Source organism: Thunnus albacares, chromosome 16 (genome assembly GCF_914725855.1).
Source record: "Thunnus albacares chromosome 16, fThuAlb1.1, whole genome shotgun sequence".
In the NCBI taxonomy this organism is placed as follows: Eukaryota; Metazoa; Chordata; class Actinopteri; order Scombriformes; family Scombridae; genus Thunnus; species Thunnus albacares.
In genome coordinates, this window is record NC_058121.1 from 6,806,144 (window position 1) to 6,827,446 (window position 21,303).

At 40.4% G+C, this 21,303-nt stretch overlaps 1 protein-coding gene and 1 long non-coding RNA gene across 2 annotated transcripts in view; one reads left to right on the forward strand and one right to left on the reverse strand.

Moving 5' to 3' along the window:
* The window catches only part of LOC122999796, a 23,153-nt gene extending 8,559 nt beyond the window's left edge, over window positions 1-14,594 (forward strand). Inside the window, exon 10 of the long non-coding RNA XR_006407829.1 lies at window positions 13,128-14,594. This is a non-coding gene — a long non-coding RNA (uncharacterized LOC122999796). The remainder of the gene's footprint in view (window positions 1-13,127) is intronic.
* On the reverse strand, window positions 18-20,404 carry gareml (GRB2 associated, regulator of MAPK1-like). Its single transcript, XM_044377038.1, has 7 exons — window positions 20,110-20,404; window positions 16,271-16,411; window positions 10,487-10,617; window positions 10,238-10,403; window positions 8,153-9,003; window positions 4,462-4,631; window positions 18-2,795 (listed from the first exon to the last, which is right to left on the reverse strand). The coding sequence occupies exons 1-7, from the start codon at window positions 20,219-20,221 to the stop codon at window positions 2,198-2,200; spliced, it is 2,169 nt and encodes a 722-aa protein (XP_044232973.1). The 5' UTR covers window positions 20,222-20,404; the 3' UTR covers window positions 18-2,197.
* Between the last annotated feature and the right edge of the window lie 899 nt (window positions 20,405-21,303).

Genomic DNA, 21,303 nt, shown 5'->3' on the forward strand with positions numbered 1-21,303 from the left:
AAAACAGGATAACTTGATTTTCAGAGGTCATTTAGTGTCTATTTATTGTGTTTTCTCTTATTTATTTCTTCATGGCTCTTCTTACAGTGGTCTTGCAGTTACATGATGACAGCGTACATCAGTGCTATGTGGGTGTGGTAGACCGAGGAGAAGCTGAAATGTCGAGAGGGGTCATGAACTTTCTGAAATGCTTTATCAGAAACTCAACATCAGCCTTTCGTCTGGCTGCTTTTTATCAAATTTGGGGAATATAATGGAATATAAAGACGTATGTCAGACATTATGCAAGAACAGCAGTGTGTATGGCAAAAAGAGAATCACAAAAATTAATAAACCAGTTTACTTTGACATTTACAACATAAATTGTATTTTCACAGTTATCTGGCTAACGTTGACATTCCTGCTTCTTGAAATAACCCTCCTTGTATAACTTTTTGTAACAGAAGTCATATAACATTATATCATCACCACCCGAATGAAGGTATGGTTTGTATTGTATTATATGTAGAATTCATAGAGCAGGCCCTCATTTAACTTGGATAGCAGTATGCAGCTGTATTCAACACTTGAGACACAAGACACATTTCCCCTCGGGGAAATTATTTTCTCGATTGGTCAATTAATAATTTAGTCAATGAAATTTAAGAAAATTGTGACAAATGCCAATCATAATTCCCTAGAGGCCAAGATGACATCTTCAAATTTCTTGCACAGTTGTAAACCAAAAGATATTAAATTTAGTATCATAGAGGACTAAGAAAACTGATTTTCTGGCATTTTTGCTTAAAATTTACATATGAATTGATTATCAAAATTGTTGCCAATTAATTTTCTGTTGATCAACTGTCAACTAATAGTTTCAGTTCTAGAAAAATGCAAACAAGAATAATGGAACAGATAAGAATGGTTAACACATCAGTTACACCGCCACAAATTTAGAGAATTATATAACTCACTTTGGAAATTCCTTTTTGTTATTTAATGACTGGACAATCACAACAGTTGTTTAATATCACATGCAACATTAACAACCCTCCAACAGTTTAGATTGGGCACTATGGACCTCTCATAATATTTTTGACAAATTTTGCTGTTTTTTTTAACTGGACCCAGTACTCCTGTCTCGTGGTGCTCGGTGATGACATGAAAAACGGATTTCTGTGTCAACATACAATTAAGCATAATTTCATTTATTATTACGCATGACTAAATCAAGCATCTCAAACAAGTGATCTGAGGTACATTTTAAGAACTCTATTTTTGAGGCAGCACATCTGTGTGTCTGACTACAGACTGAATGACATCTTGTGTTACAATTAAAGGGGATGTTAATAAAAATGTGTCACTGTCCCAAAACACAAAAAGCTGTAAATGCAGTGATGGTTCAGTGAATCATTAACTCAGGCATTACTTCATTGTATGCTAAGGTTTCTGACTTTCTGCATTGTTCTTTTCTTTTTTTTCTTTTTTCTTTTTATCAATTTGTTGTTTATACCAATTACAGGCCACAAAAGCTCAACAGGACAAATGAAGAAGACTGTGCAAGAGACTTGTGTAGAGGACAGGTTCAGTGATACATTTATGTTGTTACATCTCCTACTGTACTGGCCACCAATGAAGGCTGTGAATTCCTTTATGTCCCTCTTATATTGCAAAAACTCTCCTTAAAGAGTTGAACCATGTCTGTCTAAAGTTGTTGAGTTGAAATTTTTATATTGTCAAAATATATTTACGTCAAATGAAGGCAAGTTTTGTACTCATTTCATGTTTTAAACTGGATTTTTTAGCAATCAAAGGACCACAGCATGGAGGCTGTGTAGTAGTGTAGTAGTGCTGGAAATCTTTCTGTTGTCTTGTAGCATGAGAAGTGTTGTGGTTGACTCACCCCCAGTGACACATTAAAACAGGTCACCTTGTAGCCATTTGTTAGTAAACTAGTCCCAGTCTGTGATTCAGACAGGAAATATTCAGTCAGTCTGTCAGAGACTCCTGGCATGGGAACCAGTTAAGTGTCAGTTCCATAGTTTGGCCACAGGGAGGCGTGGTTTCCCACAGCAAAGTCTCAGCTTCAGTCATTGGGGCTCAGCAGCCAATTGGTCACAGTGGAAGGCACATTCAGTATGGCTCAGTAGCCAACAGGCACATTATCAGGACAGTGTGTGTGTGTGTGCTGTATGTGTGTGTGTGTGTGTGTTTGTTAGATCTTGGGCCTCCATCCCTGTATGAACTGTGTGATCTTGGTGACATGGAGTCGGCTCAGGTGGAAGTCATGTGACAGGATGTCCTCAGTCAGCTGCACCAGGAGGCTGCCGTCAATTCGCTCCCTCTGGAACACGGACACCGCTGCTTCTGATAGGCCGATGAACCGCAGACAGGCCGACACTTCCTCCAATGACAGCGCAGACAGATCAGCAGGAGGCCGCCAGGTGGGGTCAGTGGGTGGGGCCAACCCTTCAGTCACTCCTGTGGATGTCCCGCCCCCCTCTGCACCTCTGGAGGAATCTGTCGTGGGATTGGCAGTGGGCTCAGGTGAGGGGCAAGGCGATTGGCGGTTGAAAGGGTTCAAAGCCCCGAAAGGAGCGAAGCGACTCTGCGGGGGCGGCGGCCTCAGTCGAGGCCCGGAGGTGAAGGAATCCACCCATGGCTCTGCCCAGGTGGCCTGCGCTGGCTGAGGATTGGCTGCGTTGTCTGCAGGGAGGGCAGAGACCGGCTCAGGGCTGGCAGGGTTCGGGGCGGGGCAGTCAGCCCAGGAGCACGGGTAACAATAGAGAGAAGCATCTGGAGAGGGCGAGCAGCTGGGACAGAGTAGGAGAGAGTGACATTAGTGTCCAGCATCGGTCAGCAAGACTCAAAATACCAAAACATGTCATGTGAAAACTTCTAATGATCATACTGGGGAGCATTCTATAGTTTTGTATCATAGTTTAAGAGATCGATCCCCTGAAACCATTTATTCAGTAGTATGCAGGTCAAAAGCCACTAAAGGATGGAGGGCGTTACATACTGAATAGATTCTACAATCCTTTCAGCTTAATTTGCTTAATTTTGTTGTAAGGTGAAAGTTTTATAGTTATAAATAATCATTTCAATCACATCTAAATGATTATAATTCAATATGGAACAGGTCCTAACATGTTAAAACATAGTCATTAAAGTACAGTTGATACAACAGTTATATGTCATATGACTAAGAAATGTTCACTTTCACGCAAACCTCTTTTTAGCACTTTAAAGTCCCCTTCCACTCAAAATGTGTTTTTCTTCTTGTTCCTTCAGTTGGTTGTTTGAGCTTCACTGTACAGAATGATGTATGTACAGAGTTTGACACTAGAAGACTGTTTTCACATTTATCTACTGAAGGGGGAGAGTTACTCTGTGCTCACCTTAATTCTCAGTTTAACATGTGCACAGGTTAGGGTTAGGGTGATTTGTGACATCACAACTAGTTTTGAGCCAATCGTGGTCCAGCATGCAACTTACACAGTGTGTGATTAGGAAAGTAGGATCTTGTGTCCAGCACAAACCTTTAAAATGAAAAATATTTGCATATTCATATATTCTGGAATTTTTAATGAGGTAAAAGGACTAGATGTAATTTTAAGGATTTTAACGAGGTAATTGTCCTTTTTTTGTGGAAAAAACATATTAGACACAAATGATTATTCAAAGTACAGTATTTTTATGGATGTCTGGAGGGGATCTTTAAGGACTTCATTTCCATTTTGGCTTAAAAGCTGAAGTGTTACATTGCTTAGAAATTATGGAAACATCTTCACTTCTGTGACAACTGGGCAAATTCTATCTGCTGAAGAAGATCTCAGCTATTAAAAGAAGATGAAGATGAACTTTGAACCTCCAATTTAGTGTACATGTCTCAACATCTTTTGACCTGCAAATCACCAAATCAGTGCTTACTGGGTTTGGTTACATAACACGGTTTTCAGAATGCTTATTTTTGTCTCTATACTGAAACTTCTAAAACAACGAATAATATTAAAGATAAACATATTCATGCATCATTGTTTGTAATCTGATCAAAACTTGAAGCAAATTAGGTCTTTCTATAGGAAAATAGGTGTGTGTTGATAATTTATACAATTAATCAATTGAACTGTTCCATACTTTAAAAAAGTAGCTGAAATGGAAAATAACTCTCACTTAAAGGTTCTATATATAGCATTTTCCATATTTATTGTGAAATTTATACTGCTATCTTGATCTATGCTGACTTTACAACACATGCTGTATTGTTAGTGCCAACCTAATTATTCTAATTATTCTGTACTGAGTTAGTTGCAGCCTTTCAAATATCAGATTAGAAAACACTGGAAGCTTTAGCTCCATTTGGGGTGCAAGAACATGAAACCTCTCCCTCAATCCTCCCTCAGTAATTTTGCTAATGTCTGAATGATTTGTTAGTTAAAAAGTCTGATGTGTCGCGTGGTTTGAGTCATACTGTACCTGTCCTGCAGTCCGGAGGAGTAGAAGGAGAGGTTGGGTCTGGGGGAGGTGGAGGTTTTGGGGAAGCGAGGTGGGACAGGAGGACTGGGGGCCGGGCTGGAGATGGAGCCTCCTTTAGAACACCGAGGGGGGACCGGAGGGGCGATCAAGTAACGACACTCCTCTCTCACCTACACACACACACACACACACAACACAGAAATGACAGCCATAACAGCAAAAAAAAAAAGTTAACTCCTAAAACTTCTCAGGAGGTTTTATGGGAATATTTGTGTGTAAGTGTGTGCGTGTGCGTGTGCCTGCTTGTCTCTATGTTCTGGTTGGTAAATGTCACACTTGGTGACCTTTACACCTCAAACAAACCCCCCCCCCACCTCCCCACACACACACACACACACACACACATGCACACACAAGCTGACTTGGCAGGCTAAATATCAGGGAATGAAGAACACTGTGTGTGACAGGGTATAATCCAGCAGCATTGCAGACATCAACACCCACACAGCCTCTCTATACCGCTGCTAGCTGCCATCACTTTGAAAAAAAAAAGTTAATTAAAGAAAACAAGCCTGATAATTTCACCCTTACAAACACAGACTCCTTGTACACCATCATATGAACACTGATGTTATGGGGAAACTCTGAAATTTGAATGTTTCAGGAACTATGAAAAGCAGCCTTGTTTTCAGTTTAACACGCCATTTTCTTGCTTGAAAGAATTTGGTTTGAAGATGTTTTGATAAATCCAAGCATTAGACATCCTAAAGGAACATTAGACATAAGAGTCATGGTTTTTCCTTAACAGAAACAATATGCAAAAAGAGAATGAGACTTTACAAGGAGTAAATCAGGTAGAAAGGAAACAGTATAATTTAAACTGAAAAACTAGCCTCAACTATCTTATAATAAACAAATCTTAATACCACAGCATAAAAATACTCCACTACAAGTAAAAGTCCTTCAATCAAAATCCTACTAAAGTAAAAGTTCAGAGGTATTATCAGCAAAATGTACTTTAAGTATTAAAGTAAGTACTTGTAATGCAATAAAACATCCCCTGTGACTGATATATGATTATATGTGACAGTGTTAGATTGTTAATACTGATGCATGAATGTGTAAGCAGCATTTTACTGTTGTAGCTGCTTGAGGTGCAGCAAGTTTGAACTGGTCCCTCCAAAGGTCACAAGATAAGTCTGAGGGGTTGTGAGATGAATCATGGAAGATGAAACAAGTGAAAAACTAAGCTCTGATACACAAATTCATGTTCATTTTTAGACTACTTTTTAACTTCTCTTTGCTTTTTTGTGAAATAATATATTTAGGATTTTACCTTTTTTGAGCCTTAAATGGCTATTTAAATAAAACCATCTGAGAAGGTACAGTGAGTGGACTGCTGACAGCTCACAGACATCTGAAACATGCTGAGGGGAGGTAGACACTGCTTTTTTAAGGGGTCACAAGCCAAAGTGATTGGGAACAATTAGAGCTGCAACTAATGATTATTTTCATTACTAATTAATCTGTTGATTTTTGCTCAATTAATCGATTAGTTGTTTAGTCCATAAAATGTCAGAAAATGGTAAAAAAACAAAAAAGTCAACCACTGTTTCCCAAAGCCCAAGGTGAGGTCCTCAAATGTCTAGTTTTGTCTACAGACACAAAAGATATTCAGTTTACTACCACAGAAGATTAAAGAAACCAGAAAAAATATTTATATTTGAGAAGTTGGAATCAGAGAATTTGGAATTTCTTTTCTTAAAAAATAACTAAAAACGATTAATCAATTATCAAAATAGTGGGCAGTTATTTTAATAGTTGGGGACTAATTGATTAATCAACTAATCGTTGCAGTTATAGGAACAATGCATTGTATTTTATTTTTATTTTAAGCTTATCATATGTTGTGTATGCAAAATCTTAATCTGTAGCTGTAAAATAAATTTACTGGATGTGAAAAGTGTAATATTTCCCATTGAAATGTAGTGGAGTACAAGTTTAAAGTTGCATGAAATGGAAATACTCAAGTATTTACAAATACAAATGCCTTTAAATTTGTACAGTACTTGAGTAAAAGTTTTTCTTTTTACTTTCTCCACTGCAATATTACCCACTAGCAATTAACTTTATCTTGTACATGAAAACTTGTGCTTTGTGGTTCTAAACACAAAAGATTTATCCTAGAGAAAATATGTTATTGTACTGTCAGGAAGTCATGCATTTTATGCTTCCAGTTCATTTTCATACAAAAGAGTATGATGGTTAGCACATTTAGCAAGGGCAGCTGATTTAACAAAAGGGGCAGTGCATTGCTCTAACTAACTAACTCTCATCTAAAATGTAGAAGCTATTTTAAATTGTTTAATACTATTAATTTAAGTAGTCTAGATCAAGAGTAAATTGGTGCAAATTCCTGACCTTAAAGCTAAAGCCCCCCCTCTTTTAAAGAACACCTTCAGCTTATTAAGAAAGAAACCCTGATGAGAAAACTGCAGAACAACCCCCCTTTATGAGAAAGATGATGAATTACAGAAAATAGCAAAACAGAGGCTAGACAGGAGGGGGGCAGGGCTTCAGCTCACTAATAACCATCTCTATTCTAGTTTTGTCATAAAACCCTTACAGCCACTGAAAAAGAGTAGTTTTGCTTGTTTTGTCTGACCAACACTCCTAAAGAGATTTGGTTTACTGTCACATAAGACTAAGGAAAGCTTAGGAATGTTTGGCATTTTTTCTTGAAAATTGACTTTGAGAATTATTCTGAGCAGTTTCCAACTTCTTGAACGTGAGTATGCGCTATTTATCTGTTTTACACAATTATTCGGATAAAGCAAGCTATTTAGCACATTTATGGTTTCTGAGAACTTGCGATAGGCTTTTTTTTCACTTTTTTTCTGATATTTAATCAAAATGTAAAACATATTTAAATTTTAAAAAAAACTGACAAATGAATCAATAATAAAAAAGGAATCATGGCTCTAAACTCCATTAGTTCCTGTAATACATGCAAGGAATAAGTGGCACTGCCCCACCTGGACTAATATGGGATGAGATGACATTAGCAGTTATAGTCATTACGGCTGGTGCTGTGTTCACGTCATTTGGGATTAATAGGAAAGATTTTGAGTTAACAACATGTAAGCATTCATCAAGATGTTTACAGAGTTGGTCGAGTGAGGATAAAAATATTGTGCATTGACAATATAACAAATCAAATTTGGGTTTAATTACATTGAACGACAGTCTTTGGCTGATATGAGGCATCCATATTTGTTTTGCTTTCAGGCACTTGGTACTTTAATTATTAAGTGCCGAGTCTGATATATCAGAGCTTTCAAAAAAATCCAAGTTTCCCAGTCATAATTACGACTTGGATGTTGACGTGAAAGCTGTTTACAAGTGGATACCTCTGATATGACATGAACATCAGTGGACCAAAGAAAGAGTGTCGCTTACAGAAACTGCAGAAATGTTGTCATGTGTTGTGTATATATGGCAGCCTTTCCAGGAAGTTAATGTGCGTGTGTGTGTGTGTATGTGTGTGTGTGGTCAGTGAGGTTTAAAAGCTGTTATGTATGAATAATTGAAGCCTGGCCTCCTCACTTTTAACAACCGGATGCTGCCTTGGACAGAAGAATGAGAGACAGTGATATGAAAAGAAAGACAGGAGGAGGGGAGAGAAACTCACAGCATCAGATTTTGGAGGTACAGGTGGCGGGGTAGACACTCTTGTCACCACGGTACCAAGAGAACCGTCCAATGAGGAGGACGAATGAAAGGAGATGAGGTTTGGCTCCTTTCCTAAGCCCTCTGCGTTCTGATTGGTCCAAAGTTCCTCATAAGGGATCTCCTCACTGGTCCTCATTTCAGCCTCAGTCCACTCAGGAGTCATATACTCCCTCTCCTCACCTGGCCCCTCCCCCATTCGGTCTCCGAGAGAGTCCCTGCAGCGCTGTGATAGGCTGTCCGAAACCCCGCCCCCATACCCGCACATCGACAGCCTCTGCAGCGCCGGCGCCAAAGAGTCCTGACCCGACACACACACACGAGAGCGCCGCGGGCTCACACACTCCTCCGTCATACACTCCAGCTCTGGCCGGGTCTCCCGAACAGCACGAGAGTAGGCGTCCGGGTCAAACGCATGTCGCAGTAGCAGGCTCTCCAGTGCTGCCGTGTGGACGGAGGCCTCAGCCACGTTGAAGCGGGGCATGCAACGTAGCAGCAGGAAGTGGGAGGGGGAGACTTCCTGTCGGCGAAGTACCATGCAGAGCACCACTGTCTTGCTGACGATGTTGAGCAGTTTGTAGCGGTGGCCCTCTCGTACCGCATGGCGGTCGTAGGGGTTTCGCGGTGGCCGTGAAGGCACAGACACGTTGACAGGGAGGCGAACCCTCTCGATGATGCTGCGCACCGTATGCTCTCCTCCCAGCATGCCCTGCTCCAAAGGGGAGCGTGTGCAAAAGCGTCCACGGCAGGCAAAGGGCAGGCTGACGCTCTGATTGGTGCGATGGTTCATACAGACCAGGCAGGGAGTTTTACCTGAGGAGGAAGAGACAGCAAGAGGTCAAAGAGTTACCAGTTATCCTTAAGTTATCATCCCATGCAGTCCTGCCAGCGATGTCACATTTCCTTTTTCTAATTTTTTAATGAATGTCTGGAGGGTTGAAGTCCTAACATCAAAGATGGGCTTGCAGCTTCTATCACTCAGTGCAAACTCTCATGTGGTCCTGGGGTTTAATATCCATATTCTAATAGACTGCAAGTGAGTATTCTTTTTATGAGGAGTTGAACCCTTCCTGATTTTAAAAAGGAGAAAGTTAAACCACTATTAATTGGTTGGCACTCGAAAAATTAGTTTCCTTTTTCTTCTCTTACCTTTATCCCCTTTATTTGCAATGACCTTTATCATCTTTTCCAACTTATTAGATTTCTCTGCTGTTTAAAATAATGTTCAGCCCTCTCTGTCCATTCTAATAGCATGACACTCCACTAGCTTCAGTTTATCAGTCTGGTGACCTTTAATCTGTGACAATCTCGGGCTTGTGGGAAATGGTGTTTGTTAAATGCTGCTGAAAATAGAAATGTTAAATAAACAAGCAAATTGCATTTCCTTCAAAAATGTAAACATCTCTGTATGGAACCAGCATGAAATACTGTTGGGTACGTTTATGTTGTAGCACTTGATTTTTCTAGCAATTTGCATTATTACAAAATTTTGAATTAGGGTTCCTTATTTCTGAAACAGAACTCAGGAAATCCTCTTTCACTCTCTATAGCCACTGAAATAGGACTTCATAAATATCAAAGAGCTCAACACACTGAGTTTGGCCTTATGGCGCAGTGAGACCAAAATTCACTTCCCATTCATGTGTATGTGAAACGGGGCTTCCGATCATGAATTGACCCGCCTCATTCACTCTGGACAGAGTTCAATCAGACTGAACTTTGACCCCCCTTTGAAATGGAGAGGCTCGTTTGAGAGAGGGGGTGGGATTGACCACTCATTCAGGAAAATATTGTTTGTTTATAACTGCACGGCGAAATTTTAAAAAAAAACAAAACAGCTGCTATGGCGGGATGATATTATACACTGTATAATTCACAACTTTGTGGACTGTTGTTGTTGTGCGAGCTCCTGTAGTTTATGTTTATGTAGTTCATGTAGTTTATCACGCTATTTCCTGTCCTACCCACCCAACCCCCGTTGCTTTTGACCACAAACTGTGAGTAAATTTCACCAGGTGGATTTTGGTGTAACAGCAGCTTTACTTACTTCGGGGAGTCTTCCCCAAGCGTCTCAAGAGCGCGCTCAGTCCCGTCTTTTCCTTAGATGGCGTGGCACACAGAAGCTCTGCCTTCCCCATGAGTGACAGCTCATCTCCAGCCTGCAGAGTGAAGCTGTAGGGCTCACTGTCCTCGCTGAACTCCCCTGATACCACCTGCAGCGTACACATGCATGGATTTGAATTGGAATTGGAAACGCGCCATGTGTGCATCTATGCAGAAGTGAAAGAGGGCGAACCTTGACGCTGAAAGTGATCGTCTCCATGACAAAGACCCGGTCAGGGAAGACTCCAGCAACTTCCTCCACACTGGAGAAATACTGGACTGGATCCCTAATGTCCCGGTCTTCATCCAACAGCTTGAACTTTCCTGCAGGGAGGATATAAACAGGACGACAAGAAGGAGGGAGGAAAAGGAAGGGTGGAATTTATTGGCGGTATGAAGGACAGTGAATAAGTTGCAAGAAGACAAATAAAGTGAAGGGAGCACAGAGGGAAGAAGAAGATGAAGGAAAGGGGAGAGAAGGAGGAGAAGGAAGGAGGGAAAGAGGGGTATGATGGGAAGAGTAGATGAAGAGGAGGAAGGGAAGGAAAGGTAAGGAAAAGGAGAAGAGAAAAGTTGCTTTTGTACTTTACGTCTTTCTTTGACTGCCTACAGTCTTACTTCAAACACACATCCGCAGTAGACACTGTTTGGACGAGAAGAATACAAAGACACCTCCGTGACCTATGACCTGGCACCAGCTCTCGGCCAATCAACAGCCGACGGGGTTGGCATGGCAACCAATAAAGGACCCCCATTCTCACGCAGAGCAGAGACACATCACCATGGAGACACTCACACATACACACACAACTCTCTCCCCCTTTCACTCTTTCTTTCCTTTGCTCATCCCCTCTTCCGTCTGTAAATCTTTCACACTCATGCACTCCGGATATAGAAACCAGGCAGTGTTGAAGTCCACTGACTGTGTTTGTGTTCTTGAAACTGTAAGTTTTTTGTTTTGTGCCACTTTTTGATGTTGTAAAGAACCATTTCAATTACATTTTCACTTGTGCACACATTATTCGTTAGTCTTATTTACCAGTTACTCGGCCGGCTCTCTGAGTCATTATGGTTGTATTGAACAACTATAACCCTCGAAGGGTCCTCCTTTTTCTCACAGAGTCAAAGTGTTTGTGTGTGTGTGAGGCAAAGAGAGATGAGAAAGTTTTTTTGTCTGGGAGGCAGAGCAGAATACCAAACTCCACCACCATCCTCCTCCTCGCCAGCGCCTCCCTCCCTCCCTCTCTCTAACCCTTCTTTCCCCTCCAACCCCCCACCTACCAATTCAAACAGAGCCCCCAGGATAAAAAGCTTCCACCCACCGAACAATACCAGCAAGTGCTACTTTTCAACACAACCCACCACCCCTTTCCAGAAAAAAAAAAAAAAGAAAAAAGTGACAGGCTGAACAGGGATTTGAAATGAAACAGGGTTTACCACTATACCAAACAAAACTCCAGCTCCATCCTGGAAACCTTTACAAATAAGAGGATTATTCAGCTAGAAACGAGACCTCAAATGTTACCAAAAGAGCAGAGATTTGACACCATATTAACAAGTTACTATTAAAATGTTGTTCCTATAAATAAAGACAAAATCTCCACTCGTGTAGCTTTTCCTACACACAAGGCTTTGGCTCCACATTACAAGGCTGGCTGTGGCGCCACTTGCTTCCCTGAAATCCATTCATGACAAGGGATCATTCAGCTTTTCTGTCCTCTACACTTCAGTCATCCTTGCCTCTTACTATACAGAGGAGCAGGAGAGAGAGAGAGAGTGAGAGAGAGGAGGGAGCATCCTGTTGTCCATCCCCAGGGGGAAACCTATATTGCTCTCCTCCGAAGCTTATTTAGACTTCCTGTATGAAGTCATCACACAGACATTAGCTCATCATCAGAGATGATGGCCTCTGATTAAACAACAGCTCACCTGTCATACTTGAAGAGATACAAAGGTAGTCCTAAAAATAGTCATACATTTAAATTGGCTTTGCTGGCTGGCTTTTTCTTGTCTACCAGAATGCTTGTTAAAATGGTTCACAATTGAAAAGGATGTCAGGTTGATGTAATGCTACACGGTCCAGCAGCAGAAATACACACAATTCAGGCTTATCCCATATTTTGCCAAATCCCAAACTGAAGGCACTCTGTGGTGAACCTTATAAGGCTTTTGCTCAGACCTATTAGACTCCTAAAAAAGTCCCAGCCATGAACATTATAAATCAGCGAGAAAAAAATACAAACAAACACTGGTAATTGTTTGAAAGAAGGAAAAGAAATGACTGATTGAAGGAAATGTTATATGTAAAAAAATAAATAAATGGAGAAGCAAAAACCAAATAAATCGGAAATACTTTTATTTGTGGCTGGGTATCTTTTAAGATGGCAAACTTGGAATGAGAAAGGCTATCAAAAGTTTTCTTTGTGTTAAGCGCATGTGGCCATATATCACTCATCTATCACTCTGACTGTTGTGACGGGGTTATAAAAAGGTTATTATCTGAGATGATGTCCTAATCTGCCTTATCTTAACAGTTCTTGGGGTGAGGCAGGAAAGGAAAAACAATCATGTTCATATAACTTTTGGAGTTCCTGAACTTTTTATCACTTATAGTCCCCAGACGTTACAGTGATAAAGTGTCTTACAGGTACAATGTGGAGGTTTTCACTACTAGTAGCGCTGTGCACAGTGTATTTGTTATATGGCTAACTGCTTGTAATACTGGCAACACCGGCAGTCAGATGCTTCCCATGTGAAGTGCTGAAATGTCTAAAATGACAATGATCTCAACATACCCCCCTCTGACCCAAATGTTCTTTCATTCTTCTGAAAAGGAGCCTGAGTGGCGGCACTAGTATGAGGTGACATCAGCGCTCCATCAGTGGAGGAAGCAACGGAGAGGAGGCATTAAGATCCAGTTACACAGCGAATAATGTGACTGGTTGGTAGGTTGGAACAATGGGATTGTGGGGATAAGCTCCGGTGAGGTCATACTGACTAGAGTCATTCAGCAGGAAGACGACAACTCAATGGGCAGGAGCCAGGGAAGGTCACATCTACAGCAGCTGGTAGGTTATGTAAAGGTGGGCTGAAGTGAGTGTGTGTGTGGGGTTATGTACATGTCTATATATTGGGGTCTAAAGTTTAGGTCTTATTTTATGAACCAATATTCATTATCTTAAAATTTGACCCTTTCCATGCTGTAAAATAACAATTTGAATTTTAATATAAGAGTTATTCATCCAATTCACACTTCACACACATTTAGTATTTATTCGATTACAGTTAAGTTATTTTATTTACTCCAACATAAAGTTTCCCCTTTTTGTTTCCCCTTAAGTAGCTTCAAAGGAATAGTTTGATGTTTTGGTAAAAGACTTTTTCTCTTTCTTGCTGTGAATTAGATGAGAAAATCGATACCACTCTCGTGTCTGTACGGCAAATATGTAGCTGGACAAAGCAGCCGGTTAGCTTAGCTTAGCATAAAGACTGGAAACAGAGCCTGGATCTGTTAAAGGCTAACAAAATCGGCAAACCAGTACTTCTAAAGCTCACTAATTAACACATTTTACTTGTGTCAAAACAACAATTCACCGTTTTACAGAGGGGTTATGTGCCAGACTTTTTGCTGGCCAAGACCAGTTGCCAGGCAACCATCAAAGACTCCAGGCAGTAACTGGTCAAAGCTGAGAAACAGTCCAACACATAACCCCTGTTAAAGTGGTGAGAGGTTGTATATTTTTACTGAACAGGCGAGCGGTATCAGTCTTCCTATCCACCTCTCACCAAAAAAAACGAAGAACTGTATTTCTTTAAGATTGTTCTTACTACACACCTTCTGACAGTATAGTATATGTATTCTGTAGCAGCTTGTTCGAACTCTTATTTGAAGCCATAGACAGGCTTACAAGGAAATTAAAGTTACTACAAGGAACTTTTAACTGGTTATGAAACAGTCTCATGATGCCTCTGATGCCTCTATATGACCTATATAAGCTAACCAGACCATCAGTGAGAAGATTGGCGATTTCTATATAATTATTTTAAATGTCTGCCACTGGGTCGGATTCCCTGCAAAATCAGACTAAATGATTTATAGACCAGAAGAGCCTACATGCTACATTACATGTAGCACTGTAGCATGAGGGAGTACTTAGACATGACTAGGATGAGGGGGGAGGGGGACATTTGTCTTCATTTGATATTGTTAAAAGTAAATTTAGACTTGTTGTTGGATTCCCAACTCATTTCAAAAAAGATGAGAGAAAAAGAGAGTGAGAGAGAGAGAGAGCAGCGGTGGTTGAGCGAGCTACAGAGTGAATGAAGAGAGTGAGCAGTGGTGTAGTGAGAACAAAGGAGTGAATCTGAGAAATAAAACGTTATTTTCTGATTGTTTCACAGCGGTTACGTTCTAAAGCACAAATAAACACACCCACAACCCCGCACAACCTGGCGCCGCATTGCCGGATTTGGTGTGAATGCAGCCTTACATGTAACCTAGATGTATGAATGGTACTAAATCAGAGTTTACTTTGCTTCACCACCATCATATTACAATTATTAATCTTACATAGCCACAAATACATACATTACCTCATCGCTATGCATCCTGCAAACAGCTGTGTCTATAAAAGAAAAATAGTGTTAAAAATAAGTAGCGTCTTTCTTTCACTCCCTTCCAGAACAAATGCACACACTAGCCAAGATCTTTACGATACGAGGCGATGGTGCTTATGGGAAATGCAGTCTTCAAGCTGGGAATACGCTACTGCTTTTGTCCACAGCGGCCGCTACAATCAACACAACATGAAAGTTCCTTATAGTAACTTTAACATGAAGAGTTGCTTTTGTGCCTTAAACTGCATGAATTTGATATGGTTCTAAGTATTGGATGGTGGTGGACAGTTTTACACTGAAGCTGGTGAGGAAGAAAAAGCCCTTTTGATGTTTATACCGAAATATTAAAATATAAAAATTCCATATGGCAAAATTGCTATCTTTAGAGACCTTGGGATCTTTACTAGATTTTAAAATACACTTAAATGGGTATGAACAATTTCAAGCTACACAGTATGTGTTTTTAATGACTGGCTGTTGTTTGTTCGGGTTTCATCCTTTATTGTCATATGCAGAAATAAACAAGTAATCAATGCAATGAATTCTTAGTTTGCTATGTCTCTACCTGGTGCCATCAATTACTCTATTTAAAATATATTAGACACTAAGTTTTTGTTTTTTTTAAGTATTTGTAGGCAAATAAATACAGACACCCACACACACATTCATATCCACCCACCAGTCATGTACATCATGTACATGATGAATCACCAAATACTATTTAAGACCACTAAACTTCTATTGTGACTCTATTTTATTGCCCTGTACAGTTATTATTTGCTGTTCCAGTTCCCGTAGTCTATCTGAACTGCACTGAGTCAAATTCTTAGCAGCTTGGTTGACATGGGAATTAAGTATTGAACTTGAACTTTACATTTTATTTTTAGTACAGGGTGACCAACCCTACTCGAGAGCAGTGGTAATTCTAAGACTTGTCTTGCCATTAACCAAATAATCAAATAAAATCAAGTTTTACTGAACAAAAAGAAAGAAAACTGCTTAAATGTCATTGCAGGTTTTTGAAGGAAATATCAACACATCAGATAACATTACTTGCCACTATCAGTATATCAGTTTGATGCTAATGAGTCTACTATATGTTTGTTAGCAGCTTTGTTTGCTAACCCCTGATGAGACATGAATTCCCCACCAAAAATAAACGAGTGGAAAATTTTGACCTTGTGATAAAATTGTGTGTTTATTTTCCCTCTAGAGAAAATGGACATTTATGGGGAAATTGATATTTTTAGGTTTAGGATGAAACATTAAGGAATATCTGTAGAAAGCAGTTCCTGTGTGTGTGTGTGTGTGTGTGTGTGTGTGTGAGTGAGTGTGTGTGAGCGAGTGTGCGAGCGCTCACCCTGGTATTGCAGAGGGATGTCTATCTTGGGTCCAATGACGTAGTGTCCTTCCTCTAAGCTGTGGGCCGTCACTGTGGTCCACTGACGACAGGAGTGTAACAGCACCACATCCTCCTCCGACAGACCCTCCACACATTCACCTGGAACACACACACACACACACACACAAATGGATTAGCCACAAACAAATAGTCTACCTGCCTCAGGGCTGATGAAACAACAGGTTTTTATTTCTAAGGTCACACTAAGTAGCTTAGCAATAGAAAAACACTAAAACACCCCACTACACATACACACAAGCATTCAGGATTCAGTGTCCATAATTACCACCATCAGTGACGGTTCACCACCCCTAACCTACTCATCAGGACCCCGCTATGTAGCTGGCAACCCGCTATTACACAGCCCCCATACACACACACACACACACACACACACATAGCTTTCAGTAGAGCCATCAGCACAACAGCATTGATTTCTGCTGATAGCACAGTGGTACAATTCAATCACACACACACACACACACAGCTCCCTCTCACTCTCTCTCACACTCACAGACTCACACACCGATCACATGGATGGCCGTCCTTTTGGCTGGGTTGCTGATGGATAGCTGTTTCTCTCAAACCTTTTAGTCAAACAAGCATGTTGAAGGATGGCTGAATGCAGGACACACAGGACAGATGATGAGGGATCATAATCAGAAATATAAAAGGTTTCAACATATATGGACCTTGCTTCCTTTTTGGGAGTTTGGACACTTAGGATTCACATTATACTCGTGCCGGTGTGTCACAGATCAGTCCAGTTGGCTGCGCATGTTAAAGTTTTTGCTGTATGTTAAAGGCTCAGTTCACCCGAATCACAAAACATATTTTCCCATGTACCCCTAGTGTTTTGAATTTGTATCAAAGTTATATGTTGCAAGACTTCTGCTACCACTGGAGCTACTGTATATCCTGTGAAAAGTACAAAAAAAAAAATCATCCCCACGGAAGTGCATGCAGTAAATAGATTATCTTGATTGACTGAGGCGATCTTACAACAAAAAACCCTCTTGGGGTAATTGTTTTTATGTGATTTGGGTGAACTGACACTGTTTTGCCTAATATGTGAGTGTGTGTTTGTAGTGGTTATTCTGAAAAGAAAGCCCCTAGCACAATCAATTACAGCCCACCCACACACACACACTGCACAACTGAACCACCGTGTTTCCATAAAGATAAAACTGTTCCTCGTCATTGTTAATATGAAATGAAGGGGAAAAAAACTTGAACGAAGTGCTGACATCATGGGCTCTTGTGAATAACTAACCACCATCTGGGTTGGCAGGCTGTGCAAACAAGCAGGCATCTGTGGGGTAACTACAGTGCAGTTAATAAACACCTACGGGTGCTCTCTCTCCGCCTATAATGCACACGCGCGCCGTCACAAGTAAGGTGCGTAATTTTCGGGGATCATGATGACACGGGTCGGGTGCGCGCTTTTGTCCACGACTCAAACTTGGAGATTTTTCCTCCCCGTCGCTGCTCGTTAGTATTCACCACATTCACCGACAGATTACAGCATTTACATATGAAAAGAATTGAGCAGCACTTCAGCAGCACAACAGACACTTTGTGGCTTTTCGGGCAGCTCTGGACTGGAACAACTTTGGCCATGACACCCATCGCCCGTTCCCAAAGTGAAGACCCCAAATCTGGAGGAGCAGAGATTCACTTTGGCAGTAAAAACATAAGATGCATGAATGGAAAAATGGACACAAATGTCGGGCTACATGATGACTCTCTTATGCAAGGCAGTCGATTGGTGTTAACTAGGAAAAGTCGATGTCCGAGTATAAACCGTCGCGTCAAGGTAGCCAGATTTAACCAAAATACTAACGGAAGTACTGGTTTCAGAGTAAGAGCGTCAAACGTGCGGCTGGCATCTCTTCTCTCAATTAACTGTCATTTTAAAAAATGCTACAGTAATGTACAAGTTGATACTAATAGTGATTGGACTTCTCTAATGTTTTGTCAGATCAGATCAATGGTGACTTATATATCACATGTGATGAACAGAAGCATCATTTTCTTCTGGCGGTAATGTAACTGATTTATATGTTAAAATGTGCTGGTGAATATATATTTTCAAAAAAGTAAGGTGCAGCAGGCAGAGCACTGATATGTGATAGAATAGAGTAGTAAACAAGTTACAGTTGTGTGATATCTAGTGTAAGTATTTCTGATTTCTGACAGTAATATGCAGTGTGATGCTATTTTAATTCAAAGCAAATCTGAGCTGTATATCCTTATGAAACTTTGAAAGTGGAGCTATAAGAGCAAGGCACATCCCAGACTGAGATTTTGGTATTGAGATACTACAGGGTTACATGTGAAGGAGCAAAGAACTAATTAATTAACATTTAAAAGTGAAATACAATCTCATAAACAGCATAGAGACTTGCTCTTTTCTTTAGTAGCCTATTCTTTAGTATAAAACATCACAGACTGGCCATGGTAGTAAATAAAAGTGTACTGTATGTGCAGAGTGCGACATCAGAGGACAGGTTCTCAATTTCTCAAGTTTGTGTTAAAACAACAGTCAGGAGCCCAAATGAACACTGAAACATGTTTTTCTTGCTGTAATCATTCCTCCTGTTCATACTGAACATCAGAAGATCTCTTCATAATGCACTCACAATGTGATGGGGGACAAAATCCACAGTCCTTCTGTGCAAAAATGGATTTAAAAGTTTATCTGAAGCTAATATGAAGCTTCAGTCCAAATGAGTCAAATCAAGTAGATATTTTTCAACGTTACGTCTTTTCAGTGCCAAAGTTCCTCTTTTTGTTACTATGCTTCCACCACAGCTCAACAGGGAAACACAAAGAGGGAATTAGATGCTAAAAAGACATGTAAATGTGTCAGATATCCACTTGATATGACTAACTCAGACTGATGAAGCCTCATATAAGCTTCACATCAACTTTTAAATACATTTTTGCACAAAATGACTGTGTGGACACACTGTGAATTTTGGCCTCCATCACTTACACTTAAACAACCTCTTTCACTGTTCATATGGACACCTGACTGTTTTTTGAAAAATTGTGAATCTGTCCTTTAAATTCCAGGATTTGTGGGAGTTTATCAGTCACATGGAACCATTAACATGTGAAGATGTTGCCACGTCAAAGTTGGATAACAACTTGTAGATAGCTGGGCAAACGGACAGCCCTGCACTCATTTATCTTTTTATGCTGTATTAACACTTTACATTCATTACATTTTGTATTTATGCTTTACAAATAAACTTGCCTTTAAACTAGCTATTTATCCCCATTAAAATGTGTCTGCCTACATTATAGGGTGGTTTCTGTTTAACTTTGAGAAACGGTTTTTCTAAGTTTATGTGAGGTTACCCTTTAATAAGCCAGTAAAAATGAAACATTCCCACGGTGAATTGTTTTTTCCTTTTGAATAAAAAAAATGTAATAGTAAGGATTTATTTTTGAACGTGTCGACCGGAAGCTTGATAGATTTCTGGCAACCTGACAGTTGAAATACTCCACTGACTCCTCAGTACATTGCTACACTTGTTCCAACGTACCCGCGTCGTTATTCTCACATAAACCCCACAGAAACACACAGTCATCGATAAATGATTTTTTCTTTTTTTTTCCTGAGCGGACGACCTGATTAATCATTATTTCTCATTAATATTATCCCGGTTATCGTTACTCTGGTGGCGCTCTGAGGCGAAGAAGGAGCGTCAGAGTTAGATAACAGTTGTCAAAAGAAGCAAACAGCCCAGAATTGTTTTTAACGACCGTGCCGGTGGTCTGACTCTTACCGTGGGCCAGGCGGACCAGAGTGGGCAGACGGAACTTGCTGACCACCGCGTCCAATGGCAGCGCCAACGGGCTCCAAGTGATCTCCGACAGGCTCGCCGACAACTTCTCCATCCTCCCGGGTCATCACTGTACCGGAGATAATGGTGATGATGATGATGACAATGATGATGGTGGTGATAACGATGAAGAGGAGGAGGAGGAGGGTGATGGAGGTGGTATAATGGCAAAGAGTTTCGCCATGTTTGAATGTAGGAAAGAAGAGGGAGCGCAGTCACAGTCGGTGCGCACGAGCGGTGGGAGGGAGCGCGAGCCCTCTTTCTCTCTCTCTCTCTCTCTCTCTCTCTCTCTCTCTCTCTCTCTCTCTCTCTCTCTCTCTCTCTTTCTCCGTCACTCAGTGAGGTGGAAAGTAACTAAATACATTTACTCAAGTACTGAGTAACTGTGACCTAAGTACAATTTTGAAGTACTAGTGGCTACTTTACTCGAATATTTCCATTTGATGCTACTTTATACTTCCATTCCGCTACATTTCAGAGGGAAATATTGTACTTTTACTCCACTACATTTATTTGACAGCTTTAGTTACTATTCATACGAAGATTTGACACAATGCATAATAAAACAAGATTTTAAAATACAACACATTGTTAAAGATGAAACCAGTGGTTTCCAAACTTTTTGTCTTTTGACGTCTTACAAAAAGCAGTGTGTAGTCGGGGTCACATTTCAGATGTCTATGAGTTGTTAACAGCTTCACCAAATAGTGATTTTTTCCTCTAAACTTCTCACATGGTTTCATTTCAATAAATGCTCAAAGGATCCAATATTTCACCAAAATCAAAGATTAGAGTAAAAGTCCAAAAACTGAAAATAGATTTGTGTATCAGAACTTTGTTTTTTCTTCTTTTCTCTCCCATTAATCATCTCACAACCCCTCAGATTTAGCCTATCTGTTGGCCCTTTGGAGGGCCCTGACCCCTAGGTTGGAAACCACTGCACTAAACTAGCTAACTGTATATAAAGTAGTTGAAACTAGCTCCACCTCCAGCAGTTACAACAGTAACATGCTGCTCTAACACTGATGCTTCAGTATTAATAATCTAATTATGTCATATATAATAATATATCAGTCAGAGGCACCAAACCACAACTTTTACATAATACAGAGGTTTTCAAAGTGGGGGCTGGGTCTG